General features: G+C 36.6%; 1 protein-coding gene across 1 annotated transcript in view; it reads right to left on the bottom strand.

The window, feature by feature from the left end:
* The window catches only part of ASCC3 (activating signal cointegrator 1 complex subunit 3), a 399,622-nt gene extending 378,194 nt beyond the window's left edge, over nt 1-21,428 (bottom strand). Inside the window, exons 1-3 of the mRNA XM_036767945.1 lie at nt 21,250-21,428; nt 7,058-7,204; nt 1,993-2,143 (exon numbers count right to left, since the gene is read on the bottom strand). Of these exons, the coding sequence (XP_036623840.1) occupies nt 1,993-2,143; nt 7,058-7,156 (250 nt within the window). The 5' untranslated portion in view covers nt 7,157-7,204; nt 21,250-21,428. The remainder of the gene's footprint in view (nt 1-1,992; nt 2,144-7,057; nt 7,205-21,249) is intronic.
* Between the last annotated feature and the right edge of the window lie 905 nt (nt 21,429-22,333).

Here is a 22,333-nt window from a genome sequence, read left to right as displayed (position 1 = left end):
GAATATGTGGCCAGTTTTATTTTCTACAATTTATGGACTGAAAAAATATGAATAGAATGTGGGAGACAAGAAAACTTCTCATTCACTAAGGAAAATCAAATAATTCAGACATAAATACATTTATGCTAAATTTCTTAAAGTTTTAAAATCTAAAAATTTTAATTTAAAGAACATTTATGGGTTAAATCTAAAATTTTAAATAAGAATGAAGTTGAATGATGATGATGATGAATGGCGCCTTTCGTAACATACATGACTTATCCTTCCTGCACAATTTAAACATATAGAGTGAATATAAGCTGAAGATAGAATAATGAAGTTCTAAGAACCTCCACAGCAACTTCTCACATTCATTAAGTGTTACAGCTGATAGCCAAATTATAAGGAGATTGTCTTCTCTTGGAGACTCTTCTCTCTAGGATGTTGTGACACAACTCTCTCCTCCTACTTGTCTGCATACTTCTTTCTTAGGTTCCTTTGTTGGCTCTTCTACCAGAGGGCACACCCACTAACCATAGGTGGACCCCTCAAGGCCTTGCCCTGGACCCTCTTCTTTTCTCCCTTTGTACCTCAAGGGGATTTCATCGGTTCTCACGCGATCAATCATGTCTACACAGATAATTCTCAGATCTAATTATTCAGCCCTCTCTAGTGCTCCAATTCTACATCACCAACTGCCTTTAGGTAAATTGTCCCATAGGAATTTTTTAAATACAAATATGTTCAAAAAAGAACTCTTTTCCAATTCTTCCCCTCTTGCCAACACATCAATTATTACTTTCAATTACTATCCCCCTAGTTATACAGGCTCTCAACTTTGTGTTGTCTTCAACTCTCATTCAAATTCACCCTACCTATCTAAATCTATTGTCAAAATCTTGTCATTTCTACCTCCACAACATTTCTTATGTACATTTCTTTCTTTCCATTCAAACACCTAGAATATTCATACAGGCCTTCATCCTCTCACTTGGAGTATTGCAATAGTTTTTTAACTTGTTCTCCCAGGTTTAAGTCTCTCTCTACACCAACCTATCCTTTACTCAGCTATCAAAGGAATTTTCATACAGCATGAGCCTGACCATACACTCCCCTAATTCAATAAACTACCTTGGTTCCTTATTACCTCCATAAGCAAATATAGTGTTTGGCTTTTAAAGCCCGTCACAACCTGGCCCCTTCCCATGTTTCCAGTCTTCTCATACTTTAATCCCCCCTAAATATTCTCCAATTCAGCAACAGGCCAGTGCCTGCTTCTTGCTCTGTACATACTACACTCCATTCCCATCCACTGCCATAACTGGAATGCTCTTCCTCACCTCTATCTCCTCCCTTCCTTGGCTTTCTTCATATTAACTCAAATCCCACCTTCTGCAGGAAGCCATTCCCAGTGCCTTCCTCTGAGATTACCTTCTATTTACACAGTATGTACATTCTAAGTATACAGTAATTTGCATGTTGTTTCCTCCATTACCATGGGAGCTCCTTAAGAGCATGGACTGTTTTTGCCTTTCTTTGTATCCTCAGTGTTTAGCATGGTTACTATACTGAGCAAGCACTGAATAAATGCTTGTTAAGAGGGCTACATAGAACAATGGACAGAATGCTAGAATTAAAGTCAGAAAGGCCTGAATTCAAATTTTATCCCAGACATGTACTAACTGCAATCTGATCAAATTTCTTAACTTCTCTCAGCCTAGGTTTCCTCATCAGTAAAATGGGAGTAATAATAGCACCTACACCTCATAGAGCTGTTGGGAAAATCAAATGAGATACTAAATGAAAACCAGTTTGAAAACCTTAAAGGGTTACATAAAAGCTATCACTGTGGTTATTATATTGCTTATTGTTGTTAACTGACTGGCTGAAACAAGCGCTTTTGTTGGAAAGTGAAGCTCACAGAGTTTTAAAAAAAATTACTTTGTCTTATCCACGTCCTACAAGTAATAGTACTTTTAAAGTGTTTAAGTCCTTTAAACATTTAACTTTTACCTATCTGCTTTGCTGCTCGCAATATATCTTTTAAGTCTTCATTCACAACTTGCACTTCCTTCTTCTCCAGATTGTCATCCACAAATTTTACAATCTTATTCCATGTGAGTCCTAAATCTGAAATTTGTTTCTGAAGTTTGGATCGCTTCACCTGGGGGAGGAAAAAAGTGTAACTCAGACAAGTGTTTTCTGAAATCCATTACAAATTCTGCAAAGTGCATTATGCATCAAGTCCACCCACCAAGAAATAAATAAAATCACATAGAAGATCACAGATCTAGTGTTAGAAGAGACCTCAAAAGTTATCTAGCCCAACCTCATCATTTTACAGATGATGAAACTGAGGCTCAGGGATATTAAATGACTTGTCTAAAAGCATACAGGTAGTAAGCCTCAGAAGCGGTATTTGAACCCAAGCCCTCTTTATTCATCATATTACAATTTACAGTTGTCAAAATTAGCTTTATTTAAAGCTCATATTTTGTCAGCTTCCATTGTTTTGTTCTATATGCCATAAGCTAACACAAACCTTATTACACTTTATTCCTTTTCATGTCCAGCCAAACTGGCTTTCTCCTTACTTCTGCCTCTTAGAACTCCTTGGTTGCAATCCGCCATTTCCTCCTACAGCTCATTTTGTAGATGAGGAACTGAGGCAAATGTGGTGAAATGACTTGCCCAGGGTCACACAGCTAGTAAGTGTCTGAGGCCAGATTGAACTCAAGAAGATGAGTCTTCTGATTGCAGGCCCAGCACTCTATATACTGTACCATCCAGCTTCTCCTTAGAATCCCTAATTTCCTTCAAAGTTTAGCTCCAATGACTCTCCCTAAAAATTAATTTCTACCTCTATGGATTATATTTTGTACATATTTGCCTCTCCTTATAAAATATAAACCCTTTGAGGGCAGAGACTGTTTCATTTTCATTTTTGTTATCATACACTGACTGTAATATAACAGGACCTTAATAAAAAATACTTGATGATTAAATGAATAAAGTGACTTTTTTTTTCAAAGACATACCCTATTACTATATATAATAATGACTAGTTCCACTAATAAAGCTGGTCTCACAAGTTTTAAATGTCTTACTTTGATTACCTTGTTCAACAATTTAGTATCATTCATTCAACCTTTATTGTAAAAAGTAAAGACAAAGGGAATTGTACCATAAATGATTACAATAGTTAACATTTCCATAGTGGTTTAAAGTATGCGAAGCACTTTACAAGCAGGATCTCATTTGATCCCGACGACAGCCCTGTGTAACTTGCATGGAGTCACACTGCTGGGAAGTTGCTGTTGCAAGGATTCAAACCTAGGTTTGATTCCAATCCAGAGCTCTACATAATTCGTCACACTGCTTCACAATATTATCAAGAGTGTGTTCACTATAAGAATACATATTATTGTCTTTTTTTATGTTTGAGTCAAAGGTGCACAATTATCCATACATATGGTGCATACGGAGGCAGAATTTCAAGGATAATATAATTCAACAATCCTTTATTAAGCACCTACACCCTGCAACATAACATGTACAAAAATAAGTAGATACAAGTACCACTAAAGGAATGAGAGTATTTAGGAGATCAGCAAGGCTTTCTCAGGGAGGTGGTACCTCAAATGAGCCACAAATGTAACCTGACATTCTGAAATGCTAAAATGAGCAGGATACAGATTTCCAAAATTTGGAACATAATTGGTTATATTCATTACAAAAAAGCCTTTCTTGTCTGACAGAACTAAAAAATTTTGTATTAAATACAAGAGTTAAGTAAAGAAATGACTAATATAACAGAGTATATTGAGGTTTCTGGAATAAAAGATACTATTTGAAAACACAAACTTCACCTTAGATACTGACAAATACACATATATCCTGAAAATCAACAAGCATTTACTAAACACCTACTATGGTGCCAAGCACTGTGTTAAGTTCTGAGAATACAAAGAAAAGCAAAAATCAGTCCTGGTTCTCAAGAGGTTCACTGTATGATGGAGAAGACAATATACTAACAATGTAAATACCGGAAAAATTTGGGGTAATCAAAGGGGGAGGGCAGTAAAATTAAGAAGGAATGGGAAAGGCTTTTTGCAGAAGGTGAGACTTTAGCTGAGACTTTAAAGAAGGCAAGGAAGACAGAAGACAAGGATGAGAAGGGAGAGAATTCAGGGCATGAGGGACAACCAGGGAAAATAAACAGAAGAAGTCAGGTGATGGAATGTCTTGTTTCAGAAGCATTAAGGAGGCCACTGTCACTGGATCAAAGAGTACACAATGAGAAATGTATCTCAAGAGTCATCCTCAATGGGAAAGGGATGGAAGAAGTCTAATAGAAGTGAATTTATACAATTCTACATGGATTTTACCCTAGCAGAATCCTCTCTGCACACTAGCTTACAGAGTAAAATTGTCTAGATAAACTTGACACCTAAACAGACCATGGAAAACCATTTCACTAAGTTATCAGACTGATTACATTAAAGTTACACTTACATAAGGGAGATTCTTCCACATTACAGTTTTTTTTTTCCTAAAGTAGCCACTATATGTATAGATGTGTCATACTGTTTTGTAAAAGAAAACTACAACTTAAAGCACCTATGATTTACAGGCTGGCCTACACAGACTTCTTCTGTGTGTTTTTAATGTCTACCTTTACAAATAACGGAGGAGTACCATACCAATCAAACTAACAAAGAATTACTTTATAGAATACTACTTTGTTATAATAAATTATATAATACTACTATATTTTATTACTTTATGAAATACTAACAAGCAAGAGGTCAAGCACCTCAAGGGAATCGATGCAAAAAACATGTAAATGAGGGGTAGAGAAGTTCCAGATCTCAAACTATACTACAAAGCAGTAATTACCAAAACAATTTGGTACTAGATAATAGATTAGTTGATCCATGGAATAAATTAGGTACATAAATTAGGTACAGAAACAAAGGGGCACAATAATTTAGTGTTTGATAAGCTGAAAGATCACAGTTATTGGGGTAAGAATTCACTATCTAAAAACAACTGCTAGGAAAACTGGAAAACTAATCTGGCAGAAATCAGGTATAGACCAACATCTCACACTGTATACCAATATAAGCCCAAAGTTGGTACATGATACAGAAATAAAGAGTGCTATCAAAGCAAATTAAGAGAGCGCAGAGAATATTACCTGTCAGATCTACAGAGAGAAGAAAAGTTCATCACCAAATAAAAGATAGAAAGGATCATGGGAAATAAAATGGCTAATTGTGTTTGCATTAGATTAAAAAAGATTTTACACAAAGAAAAGCAATGCAGCCAAAATTAGAAAGAAGGAACCGGGGGTGGAGGGAATTTTACAGCAAGTTTCTCTGACAAAGGTCTCACTTCTCAAATATATATGAGGAACAGAGCCAAATTTGCAATAGTAAGAGCCATTCCCCAATTGATAAATGGTCAAAGGATATAAACAGGCAGTTTTCAGAAACAGAAATCAAAGCTTCCAATAGTTATGTGGAAAAATGCTCAAAATCACTAATAATTAGAGGAATGCAAATTAAAACAACTTTGAAGTGACACTTCACATCCTTCAAGTTAGGATGACAGAAAAAGAAAATGATAAACACCGAAGGAAAGTTAAAAAAAAAAGGTATATTAATGTACTATTAGAGGAGCTGTGAACTAAGTGTCCAACCATTCTGGAGAAAAATTTGGAATTATGTCCAAAGTTCTATAAAACTGTGCATTCCCTCTGATCCAACAATACCAGCAATAGGTATAAACCTCAAGGAAATTTTTTAAAAAAGGTAAAGAATCTATCCATATAGATAAAAATATTTATAGCAGTTCTTTTTTGGTGGCAAAGAACTGGAAATTGTGTGGATGCCCATCAACTGGAGAATGGCTGAGCAAGTTGTAGTATATGATTGTGATGGAATACTATGTGCTGTAAGAAATGATTAAGGGGATGACTTCAGAAAAACCTGGGAAGACTTATATGAATTGATGCAAAAAGAAGTGAGCAGAACCAGGAGAACAATGTACATAATAACAGAAATATTGTAACAATAATCAATTCGGAAAGATTTAGCAACTCTGATAATCGCTATGATTCACAATAGTTCCAAATGATTCACAATGAAAAATGCTATCCACTTCCTGATAGAAAACTAATGGACTCAGCACAGATTGAAGAATATTTTTCCTTTATTTTTGTTGTTTGTTGCTTTCCCCCCAACAACATGGTTAATTTAGAAATGTTTTATATGACTTCAAATGTTTATAATGAGTATGATGGGGGAAGGTGTGAAGGGAGAAAGAGAATTTAGAACTGAAAATTAGGGAAAGAAAAAAAAGAGGAAAAAAAGAATACAGGGGGAAACATAAGCATAGAAATAGCTATCCCACTCAAGGAATAGGAAACCAGTTGTAACTACCATGGTATAAGTCCACTGTTAATGTGAATATAACATGTGAGGAAAGGCTCCACTCAACAAAGTTCTGAGACTCTGTATACAAACTCAAGGCAGTTAAGTGGCACAGTGGATAAAGTATTAGGGAGACTCATCTATCTGAGTTCCAATCCAGCTTCAGACACTTCCTAGTTATATGACCCCGGGCAAGTCACTCAACCTTGTTTGCCTCAGTTCCTCATTTGTAAAATGAGCTGAAGAAGTAAATGGCAAGCCACTCCAGTATCCTTGTCAAGAAAACTCCAAATGGGGTCACAAAGAATCATTCATGACTTAAAACAACTTAACAATAACAACACCACAAACTCAAAAACACACCACCCTATTCTATTTCCAGGTGTTACTACTGTATCTACTTCAATCCAACAAGGTATAGTGATGATCTAAGTGAAAAGCTGACTACATTTACCTTGGATTCGCCTGGCTAACATCTACTTAGCATATTACCTTATAGATGATCCTACAGAAAGAATTTTTACATGAGTACTCTTTGAAACCTAAGAGAATTCAATCTTAAAGAAATGAGACTAAGTGTATATTTGAGTCTATGTGCATATGTGAGTGTTTTACAATGCCTTTCATATAAAAATTGTTACCATTAAATCAGCCGATTCTTCCTTATAATCATCTTGTTTGGTGACATTTGAAAAGGAGCGCAATGCTCCTGTAAGACGAGGTAAGTCCATATTATTCATTCAGTGATCCATAAAGAAGAAATGAAATCTTATTTCAATTCCTAAAACCTGAAACAGACAAAACCACAAGATATTTATTTGGTTGTTTTTTCTTTAGTAATCAAGTCAAATAAATTCATCTCTACAAAAAAAAAATTTGCTGAAATAACTATTACAAATTCATAAAGACAAACCTTCCACCTTTTCAACACAAAGTTATTTAAATATATCTGCTGTTAATATATTTCATTTGTTATGATAAAAATATTACTAGTTTAAAATGTATATGGCAGATTCTCAACCCTCCTCAGGGATATGTAATAGAATTCTCTCAGAATAAGGAAATGTTAAAACACTATGACAATAATAAGAGGGAGGAGGGCTAAATTCATACCAATAGCATTGCACTGAGGCAAGGCTAATTATCTTTCCTCCTCACCTTTATACATATACCCTTTTCAAGTGGCTCTACATCTTCATAGGGCTAAGACAGTGAATAATGGAAAGTGAATTCTGAATATGTCAAAAAGGATATTCTTTTGCACTTCTAAATGTACTGACATCTTTCTAAACAATACAGTATCTCCAGAACTCCTAATGCCACGTTCGCCAGCAGTTCTAATTAAAACTGTAGTGACTTATGAGCATGTACACATTGCTCATGCTTTCCCACCAGGAAAGTTTTAGCATTTTATTTTTTCAAAAGCAATGTTTCTTGTCTTCTGAACACAACAAAAAAATATTATTTTATATACTAGTAATAAAAATAAAGCATCCAAAACTGTATGTCTTGAAACATTTTCATTTTCCTGTGCTATTAGTTAAAAATATTCCAACTCTTATATTGAGTTCACCTAGAAACATAGATATTGTCCCAATACTTATCTATATCTCTACCTTAACCACTTTCATTGCCTATTTTTTTAAATCCACAGTCTACAGTCACAAGGACTCCTGACAATAAAAAATGAACAATTTTTACTTTCTCTCTGAAATCTTATTAATACAACTAATCAATTTACATGAGTCTTAAGCAAGTTCGAAGAGATAGTGCCACAATATATTTTGTAATATTTGTCAAGAATTTAGAAGCAAAACAGAAAAGGGGATAAATGAATTTCCATTATTTTTATTAAATATCCATATGTGGGGCAGCTAGGTGGCACAGTGAGTAGAGCACCCGCCCTGGAGTCAGGAGGACCTGAGATCAAATCCAGCCTGGGACACTTGACACACCTACTAGCTGTGTGACCTTGGGAAAGTCACTTAGCGCCAATTGCCCTGCCCTCCCCCTGCAAGAAAAAACAAAAAAACCAAAAACAAAACAAAAAAAATATGTATATGCAATCTTCCAACATTTATAGTCATGACATTTCAAGTATCAAGGCTTTTCCCAAAGATGTTTTACATAAGGCAGATTTTACTTTGGATTCACTTACTATTCAGCAAATAATTCTATTAATTTATACTTTAGGAAAAGGGCAAATAATTTCTCAAGGATTTTTTCCTCTCTAGCAAATATTTCAAAATATTAAAACAAAAGACATAAATAAAACCTCTTGGTTTTTACAACATATATACTCTTATCTCTAATCATATATTTAATCAATTATTAAACCAAAGCAATACTGGGGCGGTATCATCTAATTTGTCTACCTCAAAATTTAACACAGTATAGACATTTAATATGTTGATTGAACAGTGGAATATTCAAGTACCTTGGTTTCAACAAAGTTTTTAAATAACGAAGATATTAGTCATGTTTTCTATATTATAAAACTTCCAAGAACTATTTATTTCTTTGGCTTGAAAAAATAGGAAAAGGGGAAGTATTTTCCATAGATCAAAGAATATGTGAGTCAAAGAATTTCCCTACCTGTAAAATTTAAATTAATTTAAATAACCTGGAACAGAAGTTTTTTTTTTTTTCTTTAAGAAACCCTGCAATGTAACCAAATAAAAAAATGAACAAGCTAAAATCACAACAAAGAAATAAAAGTAATTAATAGTACCCACTCTACAATTATAAGCATCAAAATGGGAAAATTGAAAGAAACAGAGATTATCTACAAAAAATATATAATATCCAAATTAACAGACATGAAATAAAGACCTTAATTTCAAAGACATCAAATTTTTAAAAATGAAAGTGAACTAGCATAAAAGAACTATCTGCCCTGGTCCAAATGAATTTACAAATGAATTCTATCAAAATTTTAAAGAACGGATATATTACACATGAAAAAATATACTCTAGTGGGCAGCTAGATGGTGCAATGGGTAAAGCACCAGGCTCTGGAGTCAGGAGGCCCTGAGTTCAAATCCAGCATCAGACACTTGGACACACTTACTACCTGTGTGATCTTGGGCAAGTCACTTAACCCCAATTGCCCTGCCTTCCCCCCTCCAAAAAAAAGAAAAAATACACTCTATCAAAATACTTTCATGAGACAAATACAATTGTAATGGCTAAATCAGGGAAGGATAACTCAAAGAAAAATAACTACAGACCAATATTACTAATGAATACTATTGACTTAAAGCTTTGAAATACAAACCAGGCAACAAAAATATTAAAGCAACATAATCCAAAAAATTATCCACCATGACTAAATTAGATTTATACAAAATACAAAAGACAACTAATCACAACAAAAAAAACATGTCAAACTACATAATTATATCTCAAGAGGCAGCAAAAGCCTCTAAAAAAATATAAACCTTACTTATGAAAAAAAAAATTCTACAAAGCACAAGCACAGAAAAGCTATTTTGAATAATTTAAAAAAAACAACTATAAAACCAAAGGATAGCATTATATGTAATGAGGAAACCACAGAAGCTTTCTGAATAAATACAGGAGTAAAGCAAGAATTTCCTCTTTCTCCGATGTTATGTGACAGCCTTAAAATTTGAGAACAATTAGGAAAAGAATAGAGACAACTACTCCCATTTGAGTCTGACATACATAATGGTTACTTTCAAAATTCCAGAAACTCAGGTAAGAAGCTAATTGAGACAAAATAGCTTCTATAAAGTAGCTGGATACAAGTTGAAACTGCAAATATGAACAATATATCTATATTCAGTGTTTAATAAATCCTTCCTTATATGGCAATAAAATCCAAGAGGAAATAATAAAAAGGGAAGCTTCATTCAAAACTATAAACCACAAAAAAATCTTGAGGCCAATGTACCAACCAAGGTATACCCAAGATTTATATAGTTAAAATTACAACACATTTCCAAGCAATAAAGAGCCACTTAAAAAATACAGTAACAATATCAAACCTATCTAAATTCATTGCAAATTTATTATTATCAAACTACCAAGTGGCTAGTGAGAGTCAGCCCCAAAGCAAAGGTGATGAAAAGACAAAGCTGTCAGGCAGCCTATGTGAAATTAAAAGCATGCCCAGGCAAGTTCATAGAGGAAAGGCATACTCAGCAAAAATAATCACCAACAGTTTTATAGTCTTTGCAGAAAAGAGCAGAAACAAACAGTCAAAGGATGAATGTTTTGTCAAGTCAGTCACTTCAGAATCAAGACACATTAGAAAAATGGTATATGGAATTTTGCCCCAGATTGGCCTATGAATAAAGAAGGAACTTCAGTTTTTACTTCTATCAATTCAACACATTTCACAAATGGTAATCTCCTAATTCCCTTACTCCCCTCAAAAAAGAGGCCAGTTAGAACTCATTAAATTTCATTTTGCTAATCCACAAACTTGATAAACCCTAAGGAAAATACCTGACAGTCTCACCTGCTTTCTGAAAGAAATTTAATAGCAGGGGTTAGTAATGAGGCCACATATTAGTGAGATAACATTACTTTTATGCAATATGCCAAAGAACATTTTAAAAGGCTCCATGTATCTTATCAAAATAATTACAAAATTATACTTGTCAAGATAATGGAGTAAAGTACATTTCTGATACATAAATTTTGATTGTTATCTTCTTCCTCAAGTTAACTTTCCCTAGAGCATATCTTGCTCATTAGAACACAATCAGTGTCATAATTTGAAAGGATTTTTACTAAATTCTGTGGGTCAACAAAAGATATCACTAATGCTGAAGTGAATGTTCAAAGTTGCATTTGTATACACTTCTGTGAAGACTATTACAGAAGACTTAAAAAAAATAACTGCAGTTTTAAAATAACCAGCAAGAGCGTGGGAAAATGTTTATATATTAGGACCTAAAAAGACTAGGTCCCTTACAGACACCCCAGTAAAGCTCTAAAAATGAGACAAAAGGAACAGTGATAAAGAAAGTCAAAGAGAATCACCTACAAACTCCTCAATCTAGACAAGGGAATATACAAAATGACTATCAGAATCCTGCAGAAGTTCTCAACAGAAATAAGCCAATGTGATGGAAGACATAGTCCATAGTAGCCTAATCCCACAAAAGGAAAACAGGCCAAGAGAAGCACAGAACATAGGAAAGCCTAGAAGTTTGGCAACAATTAGGCCCTGAGAAGCACTTTTTCTAATGCAATATCCAGGCAACATGGGCCTGAAACCACAGCAGGAAACAAGATCAGATAATTCCTATAGAAGGGAGGGTCTTAGTCACCACACTCAGAAACAAATAGGGTCTGCCCACATTAAAGAGTACAGGGAGTCTGACACAAATACAAGCTCCTAACTGTGAAACTGAAATTGTTAAATAATAAAATACTGGTTTTTTAAAATTAAATGAAGATATTGAATATATTTGCAAAATTTTATGCAAACTTCATATAAGGATAGATCCTAACAGATGATTATAATTAGAACAGTAACGAAGAGTGGCATTCTATAAACACAGATCATTTTTCTTCTTTCAAATTACCAACACTGCTTAGAACCATTAAGTGATCAATTATATTTCATTTAGTTTTTCCATCCTTATTGTCAGTTTCAATCAAGTAACAACTAAATCTGAGCAATACACGAAATACCCATTTTCAGAAAACTTGAAGTTATGCAATTATTAAAAATGAATGTTCTTTTTTTCTTACATCTGGGTGGCCTCAAAACATAGCTGCATTCTACATAGTAACAATGAAATTGCCCTGTTTGTGCCCTTCTAAACTTCTTTGCTTTATTCTGTGTATTTTTAAATGTTTTATTGATACTCTTTTCTTTTCCCCCAAACTATTACTTCCCATCAATTCAACCTCCCAATCGCTAGCTTTTTCAAAGCTCAATCAAAGTGTCACTTCCTACATGAGATGTTTCCTGATCCCATCCAGCTGCTAATGCCATCTCCTTTTCCCCAAATTTATATACTTGTGTAGTCCTGCTGTTTTTCTCCAACAGAATGAAGCTCCTTGAGGGCAAGGACTGTTTTCATTTTTGTCTTTGTATCTCTATTGACCAACACAGTATCTGGGGCATGGTTTGGGGACTTTCAGACTAGGCCAGCTAGTTCACTATGTTCTGAATCCAGTTGACTTGTACATTATGCTGAACAGAGGAATTTGTATTTGATCCTAGAAGTAACTGGGAGTCTCTGTAATTTACTTAGCAGAGGAGTAACATAGCTAGAAGTGACTTTTAGGAATATCACTGGGCAGCTATATAGAGGGCAGTTTAGAGAAATAAGTGACTTTATGTAAAGAGCCCAATTAGTAGGCTCTTGAAATAGTCAAGGTAAGAGTTTGAATGCCAAGCCTCTGAGTGGAGAAAAGGAACAGATTGGAGCAAGATGCTGTGAACGCAGAAATGACAAAATTTGGCAACTGAATGAATATGCGGGGTAAGGGTTAATGTGGAGTCCAGGAGTCCTTGCAAATCTGGGTGACTGGTAGTATGACAGTCCTCTTAACTGAAACTGAAAAGTTAGGAAAAGGGACAGGTTTAGACAGAAAGATAGTAAGTTCTCTATTTTGAACATGCTGAGTTTGAGATTCCTAAGGCAAATTCTCATTCAAAATGTTTAGCAGGTTGTTGGTTTTATGGAACTTGAGCTCAGAAGAGAAACTAGTTGGATATAAAATCTAGGAGTCGCCTGCTTTATAACTGAATTCACGGAAGCTGATGAGGTCACCAAAAATGAAAGTATAGAGGGGAAATGCCAGGACACACTTGTGGGGTACACTCACAATTACAGGGTGAGATACAGATGAAGATCCAGAAAAAATGATGAGAATGGTCTGACAAGTAGGAGGAGAAACAGGGTAGAGGAGGGTTATGAAAAATCAGAGGAAAAATTCCAGAATGAGATCACCCTCTTTGATAGCTAACCCTTTTACTGTGCTCTAGATCGTGTCTCCCCTGTTGGGGACCTAGAGTATGGATAGTCATTCCTTTTCTAATTACTAAATTTTCCTAATCTTCTGTTTACAAACATGTCAAGTCTTCTATCTCAGGAAAGTACTCTCTCCCTTTCATCTCCTTCATTACCAAATTTCTAGAAACCTATACTCACTGACTCACTAAGCTACCAAACCTCAAACCCTAGCAGTCTGATCGATTCATCACTAGTGAAATTGTTCTCTCCAAAATCATCTTAATGATAAAATACAATGCCTTTTCTTCAGTCCTTCGCCTTATTAACCTTTCTACAGCATCAGATATTTCTGACTATCCTCTCGTCTCCTTGATATCTCTTTCCCTGGCTTGTCTAACACTCTTCTCTCCTTGTTTTCCTGTCTAACTACTCCAATATCTGCTTCCTTGTTTCACATTCTTCCCATCTACTTAAAAAAAGGATATCCCCCAAAGTTCGGTCCTTAATCAGCTCTTCTCTATATACTCTTCTAAGACACTCCCATGTCTTCAATTACCACTATGTTAATGATTTCCAAATCTATATATCTAGCTCTGATTTCTCTCCTTTGAAAGGAGCTACAGTACTACATTTCCAACTGCCTATCAAGCATCTCCACCTAATGTTTTACCAGCATCTCAAACTCAATTATATTTCTTCCATGTGCCCTAATAGCACCATCACAGATTTACAGATGAAGAACTAAGTTCCAAAGAGGCTAAATGACTTGCCAGGGCTAGGAAATATACCCAACTCTTCTTATTCCAAATCAATTAACACTTCTACATATGCTGTTCAATTTTTCCCACTTACCCACGCTTGTACCTCTAAATTATCCCTCCCTTTCCCCTTCTCTCTTCACCCACACATCCAAAACTACCAAGTCTTGTCAATTCTACAGTGACACTGTATGTCACATCCATCATTTCTTCTCCATTCACATTATTCCTACCACTTTAGTTGAGCCCTATCATTTATACCTGTACTATTTATTGTAATGATTTCCTTGTCTCTAGCCTCTCCACTCTCCAATCCATCCTTCAGACAGCTGTCAAAATAATTTCCCAACACACAGGACTGACCACATCACTCCCCTAACTAAAACAAAAAACAAAACAAAACAAAATAACATCCATCTATTTGTTCTCTGCTTTTATGGGACAATGTACAGAATATAATACAAATTTCCAACCCTGAAATTTAAGGTCTATTACAATCTGCCTCCAACCTACCTATGCAGTTTTATTTCACTCAATTTTCTTAACATATACTCATCAAGACTACTATTATACTTTTTCCTCTAGATGAATGCATAATCTAGATATAAAAGGTCACACCATAAACAAATTAGAGGAGAAAGAAAGGAATTCCCTTTCAGACTGATAGATAAGGGAAGAGCTCATGACCAAACAAGGGATAAAAATGATACCAGATTATAAAATGAACAATTTTGATTATATAAAATTGAAACTTTTTTGATAAACCAAAACCAACTAAATGAGAAAAAAATCATCTTTATAGCAAGTTTCTCTGACAAAGGTCTCATTTCCACAATATATAAGGAATTGATTCAAAATGATTTAGAATAAGAGCCATGCCAACTGATAAACTGTCAAGAGATGTGAATAGGCCATTCTCAAGGGGGAAAAAATTAAGTTGTCTATAGACATATGAAAAAAAAATGTTCAAAGTCACTAATATTAGATAAACAACTGAAGCAAATCTGAGGTTAAAACTCCTATCTATCAGATTGACAACGTTGATTTAAAAAAAGGAAAATGGCAAAAGTTAGAGGGGCTGCAGGAAAATAGGCACATTAAGCACTACTGGTGGAAGAAAATTAGTGTGGTCATTACGGAAAATGATGTGGAATTATGTTCAAAAAGTTACTAAACTGTGCACATATCCACTACCCCTCTGAAAGGAGCTAGGTGGCACTGTAGATTATAACACTAGATTTTGAGTCAGGAAGACCTGAGTTCAAATCTTGCCTCTGACACTTAAAAGCTATGTAATGATGGGCAACTTAACTGGTTTGTGCCTCAGTTTCCCCATCTGTAAAACAGGTATAATAATAGTGTCCACCTCACAGGGTCACTCTGAGTATCAAATGAGATAACATATGTAAAGCACTTTGTAAACCTTAAAGCACCTAGTTAAAATTATTATTATTATCATTACATAGAGACATCACTACTAAGTCAATACTCTAAGAACAAAGAAAAAGCAAAAGGTCCCATACAAAACTAATTACAGAAACTCTTGTGGTAGAAAAGAACTAGAAACCAAGGGGATACACATCAACTGGCAATGGCTAAACAAATAACTGTATATGAATGTAATGGAAAGCTACTGTGCTGTAAGAAATTATTAAGGAGACGTATATTAAAATTGTACTTTGTTCCAGTTCCCCTGACCACGACCCCTTCTAGTTACTTTAGTAAATAAGTTCATAAGTAGCCAGTATAAAGAAACAATAACAAGAATTATAAAGGGGAAATCCCATAGATAAAGACAGCGTAACAGTTACCTGCAAACTGCCTCAAATCATCTAAAAGTCACATCCTGAGACTGTGCTAAATCAAGGCCTTCCAGGTCCTTTGGTCCTGCTAATTGCCCATGGTCAGTAAGCCTCAGATAAGCACCAGACATCAGCACCAAGAGTGGTAGAACACTAAATGTTGTTGATTACTTTATGATGCGGATATGTTAATGAACTAAACCCAAAGTGGCATGAATAAGAGTCTGTTTCCCATCAGAACCCCATAAAAACAAAACCCTAAATTCCTACCCCCCAAGCACTTTTTCATCTCCTGACTCCCTGCTGCTCGAGTGCTTCCAACTCCAATCCATGAATATGTAAGTGACTCCCGGTGCTGCTCCCCGTTCTCATTCTTTTCCCCACACCGCCTGCCTTACTCTACCACCCCATCCCTGTGCCCATGAAGTCTGCCTTTGTATCTCCATGGTGTTTGTCCTTGTACTTTCTGTGCCATTTGCCCCTGTATGCTCTGTGCCTTATTACAGTGCAATTGAAGAATTATTCCCCACTGACATCATGATCTTTCCCAGCAAGGATACAAGAAACTGGGCATGCCTGCCCCTACTTGACCCAAAGGGCCCTCCTTGTGATCTTCCTTTATTTAATTAATAATTCCATAAATTAATTAGCAATTAAGGATGGTTCTTGGGAAGACTTAAACTGATACACAGAGAAGTGAGCATTCCAGTAAAACAATTTGCATAATAACATTTTTAAAATTAACAAGCTAGAAAGATTTAAGAACTCTAAACAATGGACAGGCCAACTATGATTTCAGATCAGTGATGAAGAATGCTACCTACTTCCTGACAAGTGTTTTTGCACAAACAAAACCAATGCAACCAAGATTATAAGGAAAACAGAAAGCTGGGAAGCAATTTTTACAGTGTCTCTGATAAAGGCCTCATTTCTTAAATATATAGAGAACTGAATTAAATTTATAAGAATACAAGTCATTCACCAACTGATAAAGACTCAAAGGCAGTTTTCAGAGGAAGAAATTAAAGCTATCTATAATCATATGAAAAAATGCTCTAAATCACTGCCGATTGGAGAAATGCAAATTAAAACAACTCTGAGGTACCACCTCATACCTATCAGATTGGCTAATACAACAAAAAAAGGAAAATGATAAACGTTGGAGAAGATGTGGGGAAAATGGAACAATAATGCATTGTTGGTGGAGTTGTGAACTGATCCAACCATTCTGGAGAGCAATTTGGAACTATGCCCAAAGGGCAACCAAATTGTGCATACCCTTTTGATCTAAAAATACCATTACTAGGTATGTACCCCAAAGAGACCACAAAAAAGGGAAAAGCACCCACATACACAAAAATATTTATAGCAGCACTTCTTGTGATGGCAAAGAATTGAAAATTGAGGGGATGCCCATCAATTGGGGAATGGCTGAACAAGTTGTGATATATTAATGTAATGAAATACTATTGTGCTATAAGAAATGATGAGTAGGCTAACTTCAGAAAAACCTGGACTTACATGAACTGATGCTCAGGGAAGTGAGCAGAATCAGGAGAACATCGTTCATAGCAATAGCAACATCCTGCAATGATTAACTATGATAGACTTAGCTCTTCTTAGCAATACAATGATCCAAGACAATTCCAAAAGACTTGGTGATGGAAAATGCTAACCACATCCAGAGAAAGAATTATGGAGTCTGAATTCAGATCAAAGAACACTATTTTCACTTTATTTTTTTTGTTTTTTTTTTTCTTTCTCGTGGTTTTCCCCTTTTGTTCTGATTCTTCTTTAACAGCATGACTAATGTGGAAATATGTTTAACATGACTGTACCTATGTATTACATTGTTTGCTTTCTTAGGGAGGGGGAGGGAAGGGAGGAAGGGAGAAAAATTCGGAACTCAAAATTTTACAAAAATGAATGTTGAAAACTATGTTTAATTGGAAAAAATACTATTAAGGAAAAAAAGATTAAAAAAGGAAAAAATTCAAATCTTTTCTTAAATAGCTAAAACATCTTTGTAATTTTATAATCAATGAGTGTTTTATTAAATGACTGCAATATTCCAAGCAACTTTCTCTTAACTTTTCTAACTAATTACTAAAATAAATGTTAAATTCATGAACAAGAAAAGTGTTACTTTTAATAAGCAAATAAGTACTGAAATTAAGTTGAAGGGGCTTATGAACACAAAAATGTTTCCAAAAAAATTAATTTCTAAGATGCAGAACAATTTCATACTGAGTAAACCCTCAAAGCCACCAATTGATGGCAAATCCCTGTAGGAATCACTTTAAATGCAACAAGAAAATTAATGACACCAACAATTTATGTTAGACATTGCAAACAACTTAATCAACTTGAGATTTCCTATCTAAACTGAAAGTTAAGGATTGCTATCCTTGTTTGGTCCTCCACGCTTCAGGTCATCCTCCATTCAGTTGCCAAAATGATTTCTTCAATTATAACTATGTAACCCTGTACTCAGTAAACTTAAGTGGCTCCCCATTATTGCCAGAATCAAATATAAAATCCTCTATTTGTAATGTAAAGTTCTTCATAATGTGGTCCATTCCTACCTTTCCAGTCTTCTTATACCTTTCTCCCTACCATCTTTTCATGCACTCCACAATCCAGCTACTCTGGCCTACATGTTCTTCTTCACATCTCCTATCAATGTATCATTGCCTGAAATGCTCTCCCTTTTCACCACTGCTTTTTAGTTTCTCTAGCTTCCTTCAAGATTCAGCTGAAATCCCATCTTCTACAGGAGACCTTTCCAAGTCTCCCAGCTGCCAATGCCTTCCCTTCTGAGAGTACCTTCCCTCTACTCTGTACATACAACTTAGGTATCTAAATATTTGAATGGTGTCTCCCCCATGAGAATATGAGCTCCTTAAGGGCTGACCTTAAGTCCCAGGACTATGTTTTTTGCTTCTCTTGGTATCTCAGCACTTAGCACAATAAAGGCTTGGTGACTGACATCCTCCAGTGTTTTTAAACAGTGTAAGGTGTCTCCGAAGAGGATTCTATAAAAGTAGATATGTAATTGTAAAGTTCACTATGTGTCAGAGATAGAGACTTAAACCTAAATAGCCTTGACTCTGAAGTCCACTATGTCATGTTGCCTTTCATCACATCACAATACTATGTAAAGCATTAAGGCCCCCCCTCAAAATCCACAATCACACTAATAAATCTAAATGACACTGAACATCCAGTGCTGAAGGCCTGCCAATATATTTATGTTGCACTGACCCAAACTTGAGGTGAAAAATTCTTCCATGATCTAATACTTGAACAGACTTATCCCGAGTCTGGGACTCAGATACATCAAGTGTGATAAAGAAAGATGTGGCTGAAAAGAGAATGTATTGTTCATATTTATATTTAGCCAGACTATAATATAAAAAGAACTCCCTCATCTAATTGGTTATACACAGGCATATTAACTACTTTTTTTTTTCATATTAACTACTTCGTGAGAGAAGCAGGTCAAGTCTAGCACTAATTACAGGATTATAATAGACAGGTGGAGCATTTTTGTGTTTTCTTCATCTAACACCAGTTAAGAAAACATAGTGGCAATTTAATATTACAGAAACTTATTTTGGCCAACTGTAAGTTAATGAATTTATGTCAAGTTTCCTACCTCAAAAAACAGTCTAAGTTAAAATTAAGCCTCCAGGAAGAAGAGCAAATGCTCTGACAAATGGGAGAAAAAAGGCAGATAAATAAGACTGTAAGCACAGATTTTGTCTAGGAGTTCTTAACCTGGGGTCCACAAACTAGATTTAGGGAGTCATGAACTTGGATGGGGAAAATAATTATTTTCACTAATCTTTACCTAACATTTAGTATTTCTTGAATTATCTTAAAGCATTATTGTGAGGAGGCCATAGGCTTCACCAGACTAACAATGAAGTCCATGACATAGAAAAAGGTCTGATCTAAAAACTAACAATTATATGGTTTTGTAAGACTTTCTTTACATACAGAATTGCACTGGAGCCCTACAATGTCCAAATGAAGTATTACAGATATTATTATTCCTAGTTTGCAGAGGAGGAAACCAAGGCTCAGAGGAAGTAATTGACTTGCTCATGATCACTAGGTCGGACTCCATGTCCAGTCCTTTAACACAGTTACTCTAAAAAAAATTTTTTCCTGGTGTAGCATCACTAATATTTTTCCCAATCATAAAGCATAACAGGGAACTATATAGTAGTGAAGAGTAGGGAGAAAAAAAGTTATTAACAGTACAGAAGTAATTTCTGAGTACCTTTAAAATCAGAAATGTGGTTTTCATTTTCATGAAATCTGGTGGTAGTATCATCAACTCAACATAATCTTGGAGTAAAATAGGTCACTCTTCTTTCAAGTGAAACTATGATTTCTACCGTGAAATGAACATGTGACATCCCTCATATAGCACCAGAAGCTCAGCACAGTGCCCAACAAACAATAAGCGCTTAATTAATACTTGCTGTTTAGCTCTCATTGGAAATAAGTCGAGACAGCTTGTTAGTTTCACTTCAACGGGGAAGCCAAGAAGAAAGACGAAAACCTGGTTAAACGAGCTGTCATTAAAACGAAGTTCATTAGTTTCCCTCCTCACCACTACAAAGGCTCCATTGCGACAGTATTCCAATCACACACAACAACCAAACCTACACATTCTTCTTAACTTTTACGTTCCCTAGAAAGCTGTTCTTAGGTCCTGTACTTTCTTCACTAATACCTACCCACGCATTCATTACTTGACACCTGTATCAGAAAACAGATGGTTCCGATCCAGGCACAGCCAACGTAAATAGGCACACTAGAGGAAACGAAAGTGTAACAAGTTTCTTCTTCGAACAGAAACGCTACAGAAAACCATCCAAACACACGCTTGGAACAACTGGACAAGTCTGGGGCGGACACACCTTGGGCGCTGACAGCCTGGTTTTCATACGGGACTACCTTCCAGACCTCCCCCCCCCCACACACACACACACCACTCGCCCATTCTCCCAGCCCGGCTGGACAAGTGCAGGATGATCGGTGGTGACCACTCGCAAAGGGTGCCCGGCTGGGGTCGAGAGGGGGGAGGGGGAGGGACAACTGACAGCTCAAGCTCCGCGCAGAGTTACAAGGGCGAGCCTGGGGCTCTGAAGTGAAGACGACACTCTAGCAAGCAGAAACTCTTCTCCCCATCCCCCTAAGGCCTGAGTCCGGCACCTCTGGCCCCCCGCCAAGCCCAACTTCCTGGTTTTGCTGACCTCCCTCCGCACCTCCCGGCAGCCGGGGCTCCCACGTTTGCCATAGCTCCATCTCCTACCTTCCTCGCTTTCGTTTCTACTTTGCCTCTCCAAGTCGATCTCCACATCTGGCGGGGAGGACAAACGGCAGTCCGACTGCCTCCGTCTGGGAGGAAGCCCAGGACTCGGCCTCCCTCAGTCACTCAGGCCGACGGCAGCCGGAGGTAACACCGATGCCGGCGCAGACGTACAAACTAACTGACTGACCGATCCACACAGGGAGGGGAGAGGGAGGACAGGAGGGCGCCGGGGCCCAGGAGGAACACTCCGAAGCCGGCACGGCGTGCGCATAGACGTGTCAACGTCGGCACGTCGGCTCGCACGTTCGGTCCAAGTCGTGCTTGCGGCCTCCGGGCACCGGTCAGTATGCGGAGGAAGTGGGAGGGGGGAAAGACTGGAGGAGGAGAAAAAGTTGTCTGGAGGGTGGGGTAGGGATGGGGGTGGGGTGAGGTGAGGTTTTTGTAGGAGGAAGAACGCGCGCGTCCCTCGGGGGCCGCGTATGTACGCGTGCGCGCACGCCCTCTGAGCGTCGGAGCGGCTTGGGAGGGTTTTGTGGCTTGTGCGCTTGCGTATACGTTTCTGTTCTCTTTCTCTGTCCAGGCTACCTCTCTCCTGCCTCTCTTACTTATTCCTGGTCCTTAGGAGGTTGCTGCTGTGTGGAGGGGTAGCCAAGCGCTAGAGGGACTGGTCTAACCCTCTGTCACTGCCCTCAGGGAGCTTCCAGTCTCCTAACTTCTTCTCCCTGACCTCCCCCACCTTAACATTTATTAATCTTAAAACCCTCGACATGAATTATTTTTATTTATTAATGAATTATTTTATTTATTAATCCTGAGAATTGCACTAAATGAACCTTTCGACTTCAGAAAGTGGTCCTCAGGGATCCCTGAGGTCAAAACTTTTCATAAAAATACCTAGACCTTATTTGCATATTGAATTATTCCCATTTTCCACCTTTCTGTTGTGAATCTGGATTTTCTCCATATATTTCAATCAAAATAACAAGTGACAGTAGATTGAATGCAGAAGCAAGTAGGAGAAAAATAGATCAACCGGTATCGTTGTTCTCCCTAAATTTTTGTTTTAGAAAATATAGTTTTTATT

Source organism: Trichosurus vulpecula, chromosome 7, assembly GCF_011100635.1.
Source record: "Trichosurus vulpecula isolate mTriVul1 chromosome 7, mTriVul1.pri, whole genome shotgun sequence".
Lineage (NCBI taxonomy): Eukaryota > Metazoa > Chordata > Mammalia > Diprotodontia > Phalangeridae > Trichosurus > Trichosurus vulpecula.
The sequence above is the reverse complement of the archived record's forward strand: the minus strand, read 5'-3'. Positions and strand labels throughout refer to the sequence as shown.